This window comes from Elephas maximus, chromosome 3 (genome assembly GCF_024166365.1).
Source record: "Elephas maximus indicus isolate mEleMax1 chromosome 3, mEleMax1 primary haplotype, whole genome shotgun sequence".
NCBI lineage: Eukaryota > Metazoa > Chordata > Mammalia > Proboscidea > Elephantidae > Elephas > Elephas maximus.
Window position 1 is genome coordinate 82,316,134 of NC_064821.1, and position 18,825 is coordinate 82,334,958.

The following is an 18,825-nucleotide window of genomic DNA, read 5'->3' on the forward strand; positions in this document are numbered from 1 at the left end:
AACTGAAAGAAAAATTCACAAAATAAGACTCAATGGTACCACAAAAATCATATATATGGTATACGCGAGTTTCCTATTTCTTTTTCTAAAGCCTATTTCTTTTTCACCCACTAAACTGACTTTGCTTCCTGCCTATTAGTCACCACCCCCAGTCTGAAAAACACTGATCTGGTCCAGCCTCCTTCCCTAAGCTCCAAGCAAGTGCGAAGTCTACCATCTGAGCCATTGCAGTAGTCGTACATTTAAAAGATCCCATTTCCTTTAGAACCCTCTTCTCCAGCAGAGCAGTGCATAGGTGCTGGGAGGCAGGAGGCCCTTCCTGAAACACACAGAAGGGACTTGCTGCTCCTGGGCCACTTGAGCATTCAGTGCAAAAGAGCAGCTTGGAGCAAGAGGAAGACACTGAGGCCCACCCAAGCAGATGTCTGGGCTGGGAAGGGGTGGGCGGACCCCAGACATCTTGGCTGGAAATCAAACAGGAGATTATCCCACTCTGCCCCCTGGCTTTGTGACTAGAGGGCCGGGAAGGCAGGGTGGAGGACTGGACCATGGTCAGGTGATGGGGCGCAGCTGTGGGGGCCGCACGCACGTGCCGTCTGAGCTGTTGCTGTTGGTGCTCCCGTCAGTGGACTCCCGGCTGCCCTGGCGCGTGACCCGACTCCGCATCTCCACTGCAATGCCTGTCTCTGTGCTCCGTCGGATGTTGCTGCGTGGCTTCTTGGTGGTCCCTTCTATGACCCCCAAGCACAGAGAGAGAACAAGGTCAGCTTCTCTGAGAGGGCTGCCAAAGTCACCCTCTTAGGAGGTGGTGAGGTGGGCAATGGCTCTGACTGGAGGCAAGGGCATTGCTGAGATTAACCTTAGAGCTGGTTGGCAGCCTGAGACCCCTGGCCCTGCACAGGACAGTGATGTAGACAAAGCAAACTAGAAAGATGGCTGGAGGCAGAGGTGAGTGGCAGGGGTGAGGGGGAGCCACAGGCAGAGCCCAGCCCTGCAGCCTCAGGCCCTCACCCTCATCCAAGCCAGGCTCCCCTGATGCCTACCCTCCCGCTCTCCTTTCAGCCTTTGCCCCAAAGGCTTAAACATCCTTCCCTCTCTCTTCTGGAAAGTTTGCCTTCTCTGGGAATCCTCTTCCAGGTACCCTCATGGACCCTATCACACCCAGACCCACAACCTACCTCTCTGACACTTTCAAAGACGGTATCAAAAACCCCATGGTGAAGCCTGGCTACTATCAAACTAACATGCCTTCTCAGGATGGGTCTGAACATGGGAGGAATGTGTGTGGAGAGGCTGTTAGGAAAGCAAGACTGAGAGAGGGACTGCTAGGTTGGCCTGGATTGACTCAGGCTTTGAGAGAAAGGCCTGCAGAGGACCCCAGAGGCTGTGCAGTGAGAGCCCACCCGAGTGTCTGTACCTCCTGTTCAGAGGGCTCTCTGCAAGGAACACGGGGCACTTTCCCTCTCCTATTGGTGGCGCACCATCCTGCCTGGGTTTCCATGGCAACCTCCTCAGCATTGCAGTGTGGTCCCTCTAGACACCCTCTCCTCCTAGGGGTGGAGTAGGGGAAGACAGGTTGAGGGTTTGGGACTTCCCCTGCTGAAGCCTGGCTGAGGAGCCTGATGGGGAGGGAAGTGGTGTTCAGATGGGGATTGTACCAAAGAAGCCATTTGCTGTCACTGGCTAGACAGCAAATAGGCCCAGACAAATTAAGAGCAGAGTTGCCTACAGGGATGTGGAGAGGCTGGGGGCGGGACACACAGTTCCGCCCCGCTGCCGCCCCCCTCCACCAAAGCAGTGGGGAGAGGGGAGCTGGTTACCCTGGCAACCCTCTCTCCCACCCACATCCAATGGTGGGTCAGGGAGGGGATGTTCAAGACCCCAGCCTGGGAAAATGAAGGCTTTATTCCTCCTCCTTCGTACTACTTATCTTTCAGGAAGACCCCACCAGGGCAGGGAAGGCTGAGAGGGCCAGTGTCACTAGTGGATGGAGTGGGGTGGGGGAGACCTGGAGCGGGGGGTAGGGGGAGTAAGGAAAAATGTCTTCTCTGAAATCATCCCAGCTTCTGGGATACTGAAATAGCTAGCATATCCAGGAATCAATCAATCCATCAATATGTCTCTCTCTCACACACACGCAGTTACATTACCTCATACATATTTCTATCACACAGCCAGGCATAAAAGCAGGCACACTCAAGTGCCATCAATTACATATACGAATAATCTCACACACAAGGTCATATGTATGTTTACATAGCAACACAGTCACAAGTGGTCCCACCAAGTCTTAGTTATGCATACATGACATACTGTCATATAAAGTCAGTCACATACATGTGACCGTCACACCATAACACTCAGAATCAAGTCCATCCAGTCACACACATAGATGCAAACCCACAAATGGTGTATGACCCACCACACACACGCAGAAGGCTGAATAATAATGGTGGGCATGGGGGGAGCCTCTCCCTGTCCCTGGCTCCTAACCGCCACATCCCCTCTAACCCAGTTAGAAGACAGATGGATCTTCAGGGGCTGCAGGGCCTTCTCCCTCCTCTCATGTCTTTAATCCTACCCCTAACATGCACCTTGAGCTGAAGCCAGAGCCTCACCTTCTCACAACCCCCAACCCTCCCTCTTCCATAGCTTGGGAAAACTTTGATCCATTTGGGAACAAATTTACTTTCTTTGATCAGATTTGCCCAACCTAACGTGAGCCCTTGCATGAGGGAGCCAAGGAATCCTGAAACGTTACGAGATAACTGAACTATCCCCCTGCCCCATTTCATAGATGGGGAGCCTAAGGCCCAGCCACCAATACAGCTGAGACTAGACCTGAGGCCTGCACATGCCCAGTCTAAGGGTCTTTCTACTTCTCACTTTCCTCCACCAACCCCCCATTTATTTGAGTTGTGCTTTGACAGAGATTAAGTTCCACGTGCTCTGGGTGGCAAGAAAAGTCTTGCAACCTTAGAGAAAAGTTCTCTACTGGCTTCACACCTGTCCAGACTCTGAGCTCCTGCCAATATGGGGAGTAACTATATGCAGCCTCTCTCTCTCTAGAGAACTGGGCCACATTGCTTGCAATATTTCTGTCATACCCGGGGAGATGGAAAGACTCCAGGAACCATCCCATCTGTCCCACCACATCACAAGGGAGATCCAGTCATGGCACTCCCCATGGCATCTCCTGGACAAGTCCTGAACCCTCTTCCCACTCTGACCCGGAGCCCAGGAGGGAAGGGCCGCTGTCCCTGGTGCTGAAAAGGCAGCTCCACTTAGGTAGGGCTGAGACAGTCCAGGATGGCCCTATGTGGGCCCAACCTACTGCCAGGCCAGAATTCACCTGTATCCTGGGACCCCCAGAGCTCTGACCCCACCTTCCTCACTGCTCCCCACAATTTCCTCAGATCTAGGAGGAAGCTGAGAGACAGTATTTTTAGCTTCCTCTTACAGAAGAAGAAACTGAATCCCAGTGAGAAAGTGACTTTGCCAAAGTCCCACAGGGAGTTATAGTCCTCCCAAGTTTCACAGTCAGTTTTTGGAAGGCCACTGTAGGACAACATGAGGAATAAGCTGGAAGGGATAAGGCAGGAGAACTGGAGAGAAGGCTGGGGTAATAGTGCAGACCAGAGGTAAGAGAGCCTGAACTAGGATAGAAAGGAGGGGGTGGGTGGGGCTCTAATCAATGGCAGGGTACTGATAAACTGGGAGGAAGGAGGCACCTGGGAAGGGCACACACCCAAGGGCCCTGAAGCCTGACTGGATCCGGGAGAGGAGTTTCTCCACTTCCCAAGGGACCAGCCTGCAGGGAACTGAGCCATCCCATCTGGGCCAGCAGAGGGTACCTGTCTAGGACCTTTTCCCAGACCATTTTCCAGAGCCAATGCCCCTGGTGCGTCTGGCCCATACATCCCTTGGGGGCCAGACTCTCACCCAGGATGGGGCTCCAAGTGCCAGGAAGGACCTGATGGATGGGGACAGGCTCAGACTGAGCCCAGTTTTAGGCACACAAAGCTGGGACTCTAGCAACCTCAAGGCCTGGGAGTAAAAAATGGGGGAAAGAATTATAGATGGGAGATGAATGCACTGCAGGGAAGTGGTAGAGATGTGGAGGCAGAGAATTCATTTCTTTTTTTGCCCCTAAAAATAGCATTGACAATTCACTGTTTGTTACTATGTGCCATGCACATAACTGGGTGCCTTGGCATGTCCTATCTCACTGACTCCCCTGGATGCAAGGCATGTATTATTGTCTGTAAGGCCCGTATTATTGTCTGTATGTACTATTGCCTGCAAGGCACCTATTATTGTCCCCACCCTACAAAAGAAGAAGCAGATTTAGGGAGGTGAAGTAACTTGCCCCAAGTCACCCAGCTGGTAAATGGCAGGGGTGGTGGCTCTGAAGGCTGCCTTGAAGCCCTTCTCCAGGAAAGTTTCTTCTCCTCTCCAGACTCTGGATGCCTGGTGGGTAAAATGAGTACACTGGACTAGAAGATCTCAAGAGGACTTTCTGCTCTGATGTTGGTGATTACATGATTCATAGAGATCTTCAGTTGGAAGGGCACCTGGGCAATTCCCCTAGCTCCAGGCCCCAGGACCTCAGCTGTGCCCTCTCATATCAGAGACAAGTAATCGTGAGCTCCACCATCATGCATCTCTCCTCGAGGCCGGGAGGTCTCCAGTGTCAGCTCCAATACCTGCCTGCTGAATGCGGAGTCTGGATAGGCTGACAGCCCCAAGCAGATCACTGAATACCTCCCAGTGATTCAGATCCCAGTCTTGGCCTCAGAAGAATGTCCCTTCGAATTACCTTGGGCATAAAGAAGCTTTGGGTCTGAAGCTGGATCATCTGGATTCCTGGGTCTGATCTCCTCCACGACCTCCTAATTATTACCCCCGATCCTTAATCTCACACCTTGGTCCTATTCCAGACTGATTCCTGGATCCCCAGATCCCCATCTCCTTATTTCCTTGCCTCCCTAGTGCCAGGCCCATCTTGGGGCACTGACAACCTCAAGCCCCTTCCCCATCTAGAACTCCCCTGAGCCAGAAACCACATCGCAGCTCGACTGCTAGAAAAGACCATCCCTTGTGCTCCTGTCCAGGGCTCTGTAAAATCTATTTTAAGATCTGGAAACGTCCCCCACCCCCAGCCCTAACTGGGAGTCTTGATGAGCATTCTCCCTGGATCCTCCAGTGCCCCCACCCCCTCACCACCCCCACCCAGCTGCCTATTTGAAGGTTTCTTGGGGAAGTTGCTACTCTGAGCAAAATAAGCAGGAAGAGATTTTAAAACAAAACCAGCTGGTGTCTGGGCTGATGCCACAAAGTGAGGGAGGCAGGGGCTTAGCAGGGAGGGCAGGCTCCTCTGGGATGTGGGGTCCAGGTGTGACTGTGCCTGACAAGCTGGAACAAGCGGGGTCACCTGCAGGTATGAGCATAACTGGGATTCCATGGCTAGGTGTCTGAGAAAGTGTATTTATCAGGATGTAGCTGTTAAGGTATATGTAAATGTGGTTTTGTGAGGTATGTGAGTGTACACACATGTGTGATGTGTTTCCGTGGCCATGGGCTGTTGTGTGTGCACGTGTGTAACTGTGTTCCTGTGATCTGAGTCTGTAGATCTGTACTCATGGGACTGCAATTTGCATGGCTGGTTTTATCTGTGACCATATGTGGTGTGAATTAACAGTCCCTGGGTGGTGAAAACGGTTAAGTGCTCGACTACTAGCTGAAAGGCTGGTGGTTCAAACCCACCCAATAGTGCCTTGGAAGACAGGCCTGGCAATCTGCTTCCAAAAAGTCATAGCCTTAAAACCCCTTTAGAGCAGTTCTACTCTGCACACAGGGGGTCATCATGGGTTGGAATCGAATTGATGGCAACTAAAAACACCACCTTGCGAACGAGCATATTGTGCTTCCCTGTCAGTATGGGTGGTTTCCTGGGCACTGTGTTTACATGACCGTGCAAGGTGCGTACCTATGTGTGTGTAGGTCTTCCTTGTGACTTTCTAACATTCTTGTGTGCTGTGTAACTACATCGGTGTGACTCTGTACTTAGGTAATGCAGGGATTACAGGTGAGGCTGAAGCTTGCAGATGTGTGTGTCTGTCAGACTGTGGTGTCACTTAGCATGGTGTTAGCAACACAATGGCTGTCCAATAAATAATTACTGATTAATGTGTAAGTCTGTGTGTGGAGGCAGCAAAGTGTAAAGGTTCAGCGCATGAACTCGGAAGCCCAGCTAAGAGTGTTTGAATTCAGGCTCTGCCACTTACTAGCTGTGTGGTTCAGGGCATCTTACTTTCCTTCTTTGTGCTTCAGGTTCTCCACCTTTGGTACCTGCCTCAGAGAGTTATATGAGGGTTAAATGAGTCAATACACGTATTGGACTTAGAACAGTGCCTCCTATATGGAACGTGTTAGATATAATGTATGTAGGTGTGAACAGGTGACACACTTGCCCCACACACGAATGCACACCAGTGAGGGCAGTCCTTGGGTCCACTGACAGCGAAGTGTGCACTCCCCTCTCCCCACCTCCACTACCTCCTACCCCATCCCTCTGCCTCTCGCCCTGCCCCTCGGTGTCCCACACCCCCTCACCAGGCTGGGGGAGCTGGAGTGTGCTCTTGCTCCACTGGGTCAGGCCCACGATGGCCACCATCTTGGCGCCGAGGCTGCTGCGCCGCTTCTTGGCGGTAGTGGTCCCGGCCCCGCCCCCAGCCTGCTGGGCTCCACAGATTTCACCGCTGATGCTGGAGCTCCGCACCACGTTCCTGGAGGCCGCGGCCGAGGCCGGACCCGGCTCCCCGTTAAACATGGTCCGCTGGGCGGCAGGGCCTCTGGCAGCTCTGGTGGGCAGGGGAGGGTGGAGAGACAAAAGGTCCCACATCAGAGCCCCGGCCCCCGCAGCTCCACCACTTCCTAGCGATGTGACCTTGGACAAGTCACTCTCAGGGGGCCCCTCTGAGGTTCTGAGGATGTACAAGGTCTGGCGCAGTTAATGCGGCTTTAGGGCGTAGCTGTGAAGACGATGCCACGTGACCTGCTTTGGCGGTGATGACTGAGGCTGTGAAATCAAATGGCCTGGGTTTGAATCCCAAAGGTACTCTACACACTGAAAGGAGCCCTGGGGGCGCAGCGGTTAAGCACTGGGCTGCTCACCAAAAGGTGGATGGTTTGAACCCATCAACCGCTCTGCTGGGTGTGTGTGAGGAGGTGAGGTAGGGAGTTATGGCAGTCTGCTTCCATAAAGATTTCCAGCCTTGGAAACCCTATGGGACAGTTCTACCCTGTCCTATAGGGTTGCTGTGAGTCGGCAATGGGTCTACACACCAGCTTTGTGACCCTGTGACTGAAATCATCTTTGCGTTTCAGGGAACACCTCAGCAAAATGAGACACCAAAGCACTTACCTCATAGGGTTTTTGTAAGAGTTAAATTAGCTAGTGCATGTAAAGCACCTACAACAGTGGCAGGCATAGTGTAAATATATGGTAAGTGTTAGTGATTGTTATTTTCAAAGCAAATAATAAGAGAAGGAAGAACAAAACTGGTTCCAAACTGTTCAGACTGTGGAAGGGGTTGTCTTGCTCCAAGGTGGTGGTACAGATAATTATGAAGAAGCAGACAAAAATCACCCTTAATTGCATGACTGAGAGGCAGCCATTATAAGCATTTATATCTATTTCCTTTCAGTCTCTTTTCTATGCTATTTTAAAAAATAACTGAACTCACTGCAAATACAATTATTTTTCATTTAACATTATATCATCATTATTTGCCAATGTCATTAACACTTTGTATAAAGATTTCAATGCTGCCATAATATCCCATTGTATGAAGGTAGAATACTTAAATATTTCAATGCAGTTACCTCTCAGATCAGGTCCAACTCTCTCCCCTTCTTTCTCTTTATTTTAAGTAACACTGCAATAAACATCTTTCTATACTAATTTTGTCTGCTTATTTCCTTGGAATTGATTTTCCAGAAATAGATATATTTGGCAATATATACCAAGGGGCCAGAGGGTGTGGACACTGCAGATAGCCTCCCCACCATCCATTCTCCCATCCTGCTTTCTGACAGAGTGCTGGCTTTGTCCAGGAATCACCCCATCCCTTGTTTCAGAGGCAGATCCCAATGAGTTCAAGCCAACCAGCAAATGGCGCTTCTTCAGCAGCTCTTGCCGGTCCAAGGTGGCCATATAACTAAGTTGGTCCAATCAGACTTAAGGGAAGATATGAATTACATGCTCATAAGAGAGATGGGTGCCTCTGTCTCTGTCTGCCTCTCTTTCTCTCCTCCCATGACTCCTCCCTCAGAGATGGCCCAGCCGCAGAATGAAGCCAGTGTTGCTGAGGGCACCGAAAGGACCTCAGGTCGCACCTGGAGCCAGTTATGTGAGATAATATATTTCCTACTGCTTAGGTCAGTTAGAATCAAGATGCTCTGTTACATCCAAAAGCATCCTACCTAATACTGAGAGCATAAACATTTTCAGACTCTTGTGATATATTGCCAAATTCCTCTCCAAAGCGTTCAAATTTACTGTCCTCATCAGCAGTATTCAACAAACATCTGAGCTCTAAAAATGCCAAGGCCTATCCTGAGGGCTGAGGAGACAGCAGTGAGCTGGGCCGACTTGGTCCTGCCTTCCCAAAGCCTCCAGTCCAGGAGGGCAGACAGAGCGTAAATAACTAACCACACAATTAAATATTTAACAATGGTTACGATAAGTGCTAGGGAGGAGGAGGACAGAGAGCTCTGGGAGCATTGTGGGGGAGCAGGGGCAGCAGGCGTTAGAGGCTCTCTTTTGTACAGATGTGAGCTCTCCAGCTGCCAGCCTCTGCAACTTTGCTGCAGAGTCTAATGTGGCAGTGGGTGTCCTTTGGTCCAGCAGAATCCAGGAAAGGCAACCAAGTGGCTGCTCTGCACCTAACACCTTCCTGGCCCTGCCCTGGCCCCCAGTGCTTTTCCCCAGGCAGCTGCCCATCCCAGGACACAGGGCACTTTGCTTGATCCTCTGCCCTTAGGCCTGACATCCTCCAAAATGGACTCTTAAAAGGACATAGGAATGGCAGGGGGCGGGGGGACAAATGGGGGTAGGAAAGGGAGGGCAGTACTCTGGCTGGTGAGGAAGGCAGTCCCCAGACAGCTGAGACAGCCACCTGGTCTCCTGGGCTGCGTGGCACCTGCTGGCCTAGCAAATTAGGGCCGACAGTGGGGATGAGTCAAAGCCTTGTTCTGCCTTCTCTGTGGCTGTCTGGCTGTTCTCGCTCACCCTGTGATGTGTGCACAGCCCCAGATTGCATTCCCCCATCTACCCCCACCTACGCTGCAGCTAATGGAAAGTGGCCCTGGACTGCGGCCTGTGATGATCTCGTCTCTTTAGTTTCCAATCCTAGTGCCAACGTGTCTTTTGGGGTATCTGCACGGGCCCTTTGGTGGAAGGTGGGAGAGTGCTTATCTGACCCTGAGAATCTACCACTACGTAAGCCTAGTTTACTCTCTATAGTTTGTCTGTGAGGCATGGAGTTATCTCCACATAGCAGGTGAGAAAAATGAGTCTCAGAGAAGTCAGGGACTGGCTTATCCTACTCAGCTAAGTGGCCAAACTTGGACTTGAACCCAGGCCTCTGGTTTCCACAGAGAGATAGATACCCTCAGCAGCCCCTGCTCCTTCAACCCAGAGCTCATCCAAAGATGTGTGTCATCCCTCCAGCTCAGGATTTTGTCCCTGGGTCTCTGGGCTCTTGGAGAAGGCTGTAAGGAAAGTACCTGTTATAAGAACATCCCTCTGGCCCAGGTCCCCATGGTTGGTGTGAGCATCTGAGAGGCGGCAGAAACCCCACCCAAACCACAGCTAGAGAAGCAAGTGGTTGCTGGGTGCTACCTCCAGGACACTTGAGAGTCTCCTCTGCGCCCCCCCCCGCCACGGCCCAGTGGGATGAGAAGAAAAGGTGGAAGGGGACAAAATTCCTGACGCTGCCAACACAGGGGTTCATGTTTCCTCTGAATAATGAATGACACTGGTGAGCAGATGGTTTGACATCCAGGACTCTGTGCCACTCAGAGTCGCTTTCTCATCTTTAACTACCCAGGGATCACCCGTGGGGCCTAGAGAGTCAGTGGATGCTTGGCAGGGCCCAGCCAGGCAGGCTGCTTCTCAAGGCGACAGGAAGAACCAGGCCAAAAGCACTGGACCCAAGGCCTCAGGGCCTGACCCCCTAGTCCAGGAGTCCTGCCTAGGAGGTTAAGATCAACAGGCAAAATTAGAATGTGTAGAGATTCCCTGAGTGACCTTTTCTGGGCCTCGGTTTTCTCATCTGTGTGTAATCTTGGAGGGGACGAATTGGGTGATTTCTAAAGGTCTTTCTAATGGAGAGGCCTGGAGTCTGTGAACACATGGTACAGTGGAGGGCTCAGAACTGGGGCTCAGGAAGTGCAGGAGAGAGAGAGACTAGCCCAGGAAGGAGGGACGCGTGACTGCACAGCAGCCCCCGGGGCCATCAGACCACAGGGCTGAGAAAGGGGCACGAGGCAGAGGTGGGGCAGAGTGGTGAGGACACAGCGTCTCACACACGTGGTGCTAAAGGACTGCTACATGAACTGCAGCCATTCCGCCAAAGTCACCTCAACACCCCCCTCCCCGAGAGGACTGTCCTTTTGCCAGCCCAGTTCATGTCACCCCCAAGGAAAGAGACCCTCCCACAATCTCCCTGGCCATAGAGACCTCACTTTGAAGAGATCCCTGCTGACTCCCATCTATGGTACAACAGAGGCAAGAGAACTTTGATTTATCCTCCAGGAAAGAGGGCTACCCCCAATCCTGTCAAAACTTTGTGCCAGCAGAAACTTTCTGAGCTCCTGTGACGGTTAAGACTGTGTGTCAACTTGGCTGGGCCATGATTCTCAGTATTTATATGTGATCACCCCCATGACAGGATCTGCTGTGAGTAGCCAACTGGTTGAAAGGGAGTTTCCTTGTGCATGTGGGCTGCATCTGAATATAAGTGGATATTCTGACTTTTGCCTGCTCTGGATCCTGCAGCTGCCTCCTGTTCGTCTGACCTCCAGTTCTTGGGACTTGAGCTAGCAGCTTACCTGCCAATCTTGGAATTTGTTGATCTTCACAGCCTGTAAGCAAGAGCCCTGCTCTCTGACCTGCCAATCTCACGGTCACCAGCCCCTACAGCTACATAAATCAGGAGAAGCCCTGCCATCTTGCCTGCCGATCTTGGGATTCATCTATCTTCACAGCCTGTGAACAAGAGCCCTGCTCTTCGACCTGCTGATCTTGGGTTTGCCAGCCCCCGTGGCTTCATGAATCAGAAGAAGCCTCTATCTTGATCCACGGACTTGAGACATTCCAGCTTCTACAATCGCGTGAGCCATTTCCTTGATATAAATCTCTCTCTATATATACGTATTTATAACGCTTTACTGGTTTTGCTTCTCTAGAGAACCCAGCCTAAGACAGCTCCCCAGGAATAAGCTGAGTGTTTTCTTTTCAGCTCTCAACGTTTGGCCTGTACCTGGGTTCTCAGTACCCTAAGAGTCCCCCAGGCCCTCTCCTGAATCCTGACAACAGCCAGACGCAGGCTCTGCCAAGCCATCCTGGGTTCCTGAGTCCCTTTGATCATATGTCCAACCAGATAACGAGCCTTTTTTGAGAGTCAGTGAGGTCACCTGAAAGCCTGAGGTAAATGTAATCACCCATTCTTTCAAGAGGAAAAGCCAAAGAAGCTGTCACAGGGAGATGGCCTGTTATGCTGGAAGAAAGAGTAAATCGCAGAGGCTCTAACTAGCCCTCTCTCCATCCTCCACCCACGGCAGACATTACTAATCCATCACTCTTTCCTACTGAGGCCAGATTTAACCTCAGAATCCTTCTCAAAAAAATGCCCAGCACCAACTGATCAAAAATAGCTTTATGAGTTAAAACTGATTTGCCTTCTTTACTGAGCCTTCTGTTTTACAGAGTTGGAAATCAAGGCCCAGGGAGGGAAGGGACACGCCCAGAGTCACACAGAAAGTTGGTGGGGAAACCAGAGCTCCAAGTTCCCACATCGCTGGTCAGGTACTCCCTCCCCATCCTTTGCCGCTAAGAAAACCCAAACTCACCGAATTGATGAATCTGAATGTGATGTTGTGCATCCCAGGGGGCTGTGCCCCTCTCAACAGCACAGCCCTAGGGCATTTGCAAAAGACTTCAGTTAATTTCTGCCCAGGCACCAGTTTTCAAGAAACGAGGTGACAGCAATCAGGGCAGGCTCCCAGGAGCAGGTGGTGTGAGAAAAAGATCTGGAAGGGAAGAAGGAAGCTTAGAGGATGGGCTAGGTAAGACATCTGTTCTCAAGGGCTTCCAGTAGTTTCTGAAGTAAAAAGACAGACTTTGGAGCTAGCTTGGACAAATCATTTAAACTCTGATTTTCTCTTTCCTCCTTTGTAAAATTGTCTGAACTCTTGGGTCCTCTAATCCACCTTTAGGTGCTTTAATCTGAAACTGCTGGTATGAAGCCTCACACACAACTTTAAGACTTTTAACATACATGCAACTCACTTAGGCCCAATTGCTGAGGACCTCTGACCCTATTTTTCCTTCAACCCTCCTCGCCCTGGCTGCCTGTGTCCTTCCCTAGTCACTCTGTGACAAGCCCAGCGGTCAGGAGTGTGTGTGGGAGGAGGGGGCACTCCTAGCTCTGTCCCCCAGCCATGTGACCCTGAGCAAGTCATTCTGCTTCTCTGACCCTGCATCTCCTCTTCTAATGGTCTCTTCAACCCGCCTAACTATCCAGGCTGGAATGGGGACCAGATGAGATAACGAGGAACAAGAAAGCACAGTGATTAAAAACACAGGCTTTGCAACTCATAAGATTAGACAGGAACCTTAGGGGGCAATGAGTTTATGTTAATGAGGGAGGAACAACTCAGAAAAGGCAGGTGAAAATGTTCGCACAACTCAAAGAATGTAATCACTGTCACTGAATTGTACATAAACTGTTGAATTCGTGTATGTTTTGCTGTGCATATTCTCAAAAACAATAACGAAACAAATTATAAAGAACAAAACAAAGAAACACGCTTTGGTTCAACAACAGCCTTAGGTTTTGAGCTGCCACTTGCAAGCTGTATGATGCAGGGCAACTTCCTTAACAAACCCTCTGAGCGTCCTCTCTAAAGTGGGGACAGTAATGTCTGCCTTACAATTACCAGATGAAGTACTGCAAAATAAGGATTGGCACATGCTGAGTGCTCAGCAAAAATCATATTATTATTATTAATAATGATGCCTTTATAAACAGTAAAGGGTTTAACAGGTGTTTGTTCTTACTGGCCTGGATCCCACACCAGGTGTGGCCCCACCAGGGGCAGGCCCAGAGACTAGCAGGATCACCTCCCACCCACAGCTCCCTGGACCCCTTGGTTTAGGCAGTGAGGCTGTGCCTTCCCTGCTGGCATGTCAGCGCCTAGCCCCTTGTGGGATGCTGGGTCTGGCATTTGAGACTCCTGCCCTAACCCCAATCCTGCCCCAGGACTGCCCATCACATCACCCGTGCCAATCTGCACCCACGTCAGAGGCCAGTGCCTGCCTCCACAGAAGGAGATGCGAGTTACCTCAGCTCCAGCCTTTCCTTAACCCATGCAGGGAGACATGTGGGTGACGGTTGGTACGTGGTGGGGGAGGCAAGCTGGGCCAAGGATGCATAGAGCTGGAGCAGGAAGCACACTGTGCCGGCTCCTCTCCTGGCTGTGCAGGTCTTTGTTTCCCCAAAGCAGGCTAGCATGCACACAGATACACACACTGCGAGAGAGACAGGACAGACTTTCAAATGGGTGACTGCACACCCTCCAGACTGGCACAGATGATACACACTTAAAAGCAAAATCATACGTGTACACAGATATGCACACACACCCTCACCCAGATACTCATGAACACAAAGGCACACAGAAGCACCCACACTGACAGCCACAGGCATTCCGAGTCATGTGTGTGTGCACGACACACACTCATGCACACACCCTCCCCTTGGTCCCTGCCCAGCCCAAAGAGGCAGGGCGAGGCCCATCCCCTCAGTGGGCAGCGAAGTGGGAAGTGTCTTACCAGGAGCTGTGAGTTCCCTTGGCTGAGGCACACACACCTGCTCTGAGCAGGTGCTTGTGTGAGCTTGAAAGCACACACACACACACACACTCCTGCCCCCAGTCTCACCTTCCTGGCCCCCATTCCTCCCCGACTGGACAAAGGAGCTCATCGGTGAGGTTTGTGGTGAGGAGAAAAGAAGGCTGGCAGGAGCACTGCTGTCACCATAGCTACCGGACTGACCCACTTCTCCACCCAGACTGGCCCAGGGGGGACAAGCAGCTTCAGGCAGGGTGGGCCCTTTCCCATTATACACGGAAAGGGGTAACCCTCTGGGGGTGTGTAAGCAGACAGGTTCTGCAAAGGAAGACAATACGGACAGACTCCAGGCATCCCTGAGGGGAGCAGGGGGCTGAGGACACGGCCCCTGCAAGTTCTGGCCCTGATTCCCCCCAGTATTGTGGCCTTTGGCCTCAGAGGCCCACATGAGTCATATACTTGCCCTGGACACATTTTCAGCCATGGTCCTTTAGGACGGGGGCCAGGGAGGGTAGGATGGCCAGGCCTGATGCTGTGTCCCCCAGACTGCAAGGACTCAAGACACTCAAGGGTGAGACAGACCAGAGTGGATGAGTCTCGTCTCCTGCTCACAACACGGTTCCTGGGGGCAGAGCTTTGCCCCCCACCTCCGACCAGGGGCTGCTGGGGGCATGGCCACACCTCTTTTCCTCAGACAGGTCTGCCATGTGTCTTCTCTCAGCGTTGGGGCTCCTGAGGACATGGCCATGTGCCCTCCCTCAGAACTGGGGACACAGAGGAACAACACAGCCCTCAGAGAGCTCAGCCTTGTGAGGAGGCAGCCTACAAAGCAGAACAGACGACTTCTGCTGGATCCCTGCCCCTAGCTTCCCATTTCCTTCAGGGTAAAGTAAAAACTCCTCACCAAAGCCCACAGCCCTAGTCTGATCTGACTCCTGCCTTCCTTCCCACCTCCCAGCTCAGCCTGTGCCTCTGACCCCTACTCTGTATTGCATCCTTCCTTGCATTCTCTTCTCTCCTGTCTGCCTGAAATGCCCTTCTCCACCCTACCCTCGCCTCTTGCTCTGAGGGCCCCATATGTGTCTGTCGCACCTCCTTTGCCTGGCTATTCCCTACTCATCCCTCAGTCCCGATTTGAACATCATTTCCTAGGAGAATCTTCCCAGATGAGGTTAATCCCTTTGCCATGTTCCCCAGCACTCTGTACTGTCCCTGCTCTTCCTAATTTGCTCAGTGCTTGTCTCCTGTACCCCATCCCCTGACTGTGAGCTGCTTACAAGTAGGAACCATGGCAGCTTCTTCATCCTGAATCCCTAGAGCCTGGCACAAGTCTAGCACACGGTAAACTAGTTGCCGTTGAGTCTATTCCGACTCATAACAACCTACTCTGTCAGTAGAACCATGCTCCATAGGGTTTTCAGTGGCTGTTTTTTCAAAAATAGATCCAGGCTTTTCTTCAGAGGCACCTCTGGATGAACTCAGACCTCCACCTTTTTGGTTAACAGTCAAGCGCATTAACCATTTACACCACCCAGGGACTCCCTAGCATAGTTCCCATTGCCACTGAGTCAATTCCGACTCATGGCAGCCCCACGTGGCAGGTAGTAGGAGTTTGTAAATATTTGTTGAATGAATGAGTGGAAATTGAAAATAAACATTAACAGTCTTTCTAGCTGGATAAAAGAACTGCAAGTCATTTTTATTTTCTTCATGTGACATATTGTGTTTTCTAAAGTTTTTACTTCAGGCTCTGTATGAATGCTATAATAAATTAAAAAACACATATTAAAGTAACTTCTAAGACACACATTAAATTAACAGACATTTCTACCAATATGTGTTTTGTGAAGAGGGAAGAGTTCTGTTTGATGACCACTTTTTTATTAATTGATCCCTACTCATGTCGCTAGAGTGCTTTCCAGTGTCAAATTCACAAAGCTTGAATCCTGGGGCCTTGCAGGTCATACAGTCCAGATCAAAGGGTAAAGGCAGGACACACATCCTTCTCTGCCATCTCTGTCATCCTCCCACCTTCTATAGCTCATGGCATCTGGCCAGATGTAGCACCTTCACCAGTCAGGGGCTTCTAGAATTGGCACCTGAGAACACCATCAGCCTTGGCCAAAGGCCACCCCGAAACCGAGGCAAGATCCTACCCTCCATGAATGCACAGTTCAGTGCTTCCCAACCTTAAATTTGCACATGAATCACCCAGGGATCTTGTTAAAATGTAGAGTCTGAGTCCATGGGTCTCAGGTGGGGCCTAAGATTCTGCATTTCTAGCAAGTTCCCAGGTGACACCTATTCTGCTGGTTCACAGAACGCCCAAAGCACTGAGAGGTACAGATAAAATGTGCTGGTTGTTCTGCAGAAGGAATGAACGCTTCAGGCCGGGGAAGACCAGAGAAGGCATCCAGGGTGAGTACATCACACAAACCAAAGCCTGTTGCCATCGAGTCAATTCCAACTCATAGCAACCCTACAGGACAGAGTAGAACTGCCCCATGGAATTTCCGAGGAGTGCCTGGTAGGTTTGAACTGCAGACCTTTTGGTTAGCAGCCATAGCTCTTAACCACTATGCCACCAGGTGTATCACAGAGCACCTCAAAAGATAGGTAGATTTGGAGAGGCAGAAGTGGCAAGAAAGTGGCAGGAACTACCTGGAAAGGTCCAGAGAGAAAATGTTATACTCAGAGCCTGATTATCAAGGCAGTGCAGTTGGAACAGGAGGTAAGTTTGGTAGTGAAAGAGAGGGGCAGAAAGGTGCTCTGGAATGGCCACTCCAGGCCATTGAATGCTAGGCTAAGAAGCTTGACTTTGTTCCTGTAGGTAATGAAATCCAACATGACATTAGATATAAAGTTTTACAGAAATCAGTCTGACTCTGAGTACTGAATCAGAGAAAAGTCTGGTGAGGAGAAGCAGCCAAGAGGCTGCTGTACCCATGTAGGTGACAAGGGTGACACTGCTTCAGATGGCACAGGTGTGAAGAGAAAAGAGGTGGGCAGGAGTCATGGGGGGGGTGCCTAGAGTTAATGATGTGGCAAAGTAAGGGACAAGAAAAAAAGTGAATACAAAGTGATTTACAGGAAGGGTAAGGGCTGAAAGGTGCCATCAGCATAGCCTCAGGTCCCAGAGGAAGAAGCTGGCTTAAGGGAAAGATGAGTCTGAGGTAATACTGCAACTCCCAGGTGGAGGCGCTGGGCAGGTAAGCAGATTCACAGAGCTGGAGCTCAGGAGAGCAATGCGTGTGGGCAGGATTTGGGTGTGCTTTCCCAGTGGGTAAAAAACAGGGTGTGGAAAGAAAGGAGAATGCCCAGAAGAGACTGCACAGTGAGAAAAGGATGAGAGGTAATACCCACAGTTAGGGGTGGAAGAAAAACGGAATCCATTGCAGGAGGGAGAATCAGTGGTTGAAAGTAGAAGATCTCAGAGAAAATGCCACAAACGTGTGGCCAACCCAGAGGCTTTGCAACACCCTGACCTTGAGACTTGCCGCCCAGGATTCAGGAGGGAGGCCACCTAGATACAAGGTTGGGGTTGGGGGAGCACCCTAACGCCTGCCTAGGGGGCAGGGGAAACCCAGGCCTGGAAAAGAGCACAGCTTGAATGGAACGCCAAATTTGGATCCATGGTGAAAGGGGCTGGCTCCCTGTTATGGACTGAATTGTTTCCCCCAAAATGTCTATCAGCTTGGCTGGTCCATGATTCCCGTATTGTGTGAATGTCCACTATTTTGTCATCTGATGTGATTTTCCTCTGTGTTATAAATCCTACCTCTATGATGTTAATGAGGCAGGATTAGAAACAGTTACGTTAATGAGGCAGGACTCAATCTACAAGATTAGGTTGTATCTTGAATTGATCTTTTTTTTTTATTGTACTTTAGATGAAGGTTTAGAGAACAAACCAGCTTCTCATTAAACAGTTAGTACACATATTGTTTTATGACATTGGCTAACAACTCCACAACCTGTCAACAATCTCCCTTCTTGACCGTGGGTTCCCTATTCCCAGCTTTCCTGCCCCTTCCTGCCTTCTAGTCCTTGCCCCTGGGCTTTTATGCCCCTTTAGTCTTGTTTCATTTTATGGGCCTGTCTAATCTTTGTCTAAAGGGCGAACCTCAGGAATGACTTCACTACTGAGCTAAAAGGGTTTCCCAAGGCCATACTCTCGGGTTTCTCTAGTCTCTGTCAGGCCAGTAAGTCTGTTCTTTTTTTGTGAGTTAGAATTTTGTTCTGCATTTTTCTCCAGCTCTGTCTGGGACCCTCTATTATGATCCCTGACAGAGCAGTCAGTGCCGGTAGCCAGGCACCATCCAGTTGTGCTGGACTCAGTCTGGTGGAGGTCATGGTAGTTGTGGTCCATTAGTCCTTCAGACTAATCTTTCCCTTGTGTCTTTAGTTTTCTTCATTCTCCCTTGCTCCCAAAGGGGTGAAATCAGTGGAGTATCTTAGATGGCCACTCACAGGCTTTTAAGACCCCAGACGCTACTCACCAAAATAGAAGTAGAACATTTTCTTTATAAACTATGCTACGCCAATTGAGCTAGATGTTCCACGAGACCATGGTCCGCACAGCCCTCAGCCCAGTAATTCAGTCCCTCAGGGAGTTTGGTTGTGTCTATGGAGCTCGACCTTGCCTTGTACAAGTTGTGCTGGCTTCCCCAGTATTGTGTACTGTC

At 50.6% G+C, this 18,825-nt stretch overlaps 1 protein-coding gene across 3 annotated transcripts in view; it reads right to left on the minus strand.

The window, feature by feature from the left end:
- The window catches only part of RIMS3 (regulating synaptic membrane exocytosis 3), a 42,772-nt gene that overhangs the window by 11,840 nt on the left and 12,107 nt on the right, over positions 1-18,825 (minus strand). The window contains exons 2-4 of one of the 3 annotated variants that reach the window (XM_049878924.1): positions 12,139-12,318; positions 6,616-6,863; positions 590-731 (exon numbers count right to left, since the gene is read on the minus strand). In XM_049878924.1, coding sequence (XP_049734881.1) covers positions 590-731; positions 6,616-6,832 — 359 coding nt within the window. In that variant the 5' untranslated portion in view covers positions 6,833-6,863; positions 12,139-12,318. The remainder of the gene's footprint in view (positions 1-589; positions 732-6,615; positions 6,864-12,138; positions 12,319-18,825) is intronic. The other 2 variants (XM_049878925.1, XM_049878927.1) reach the window with 2 other exon arrangements.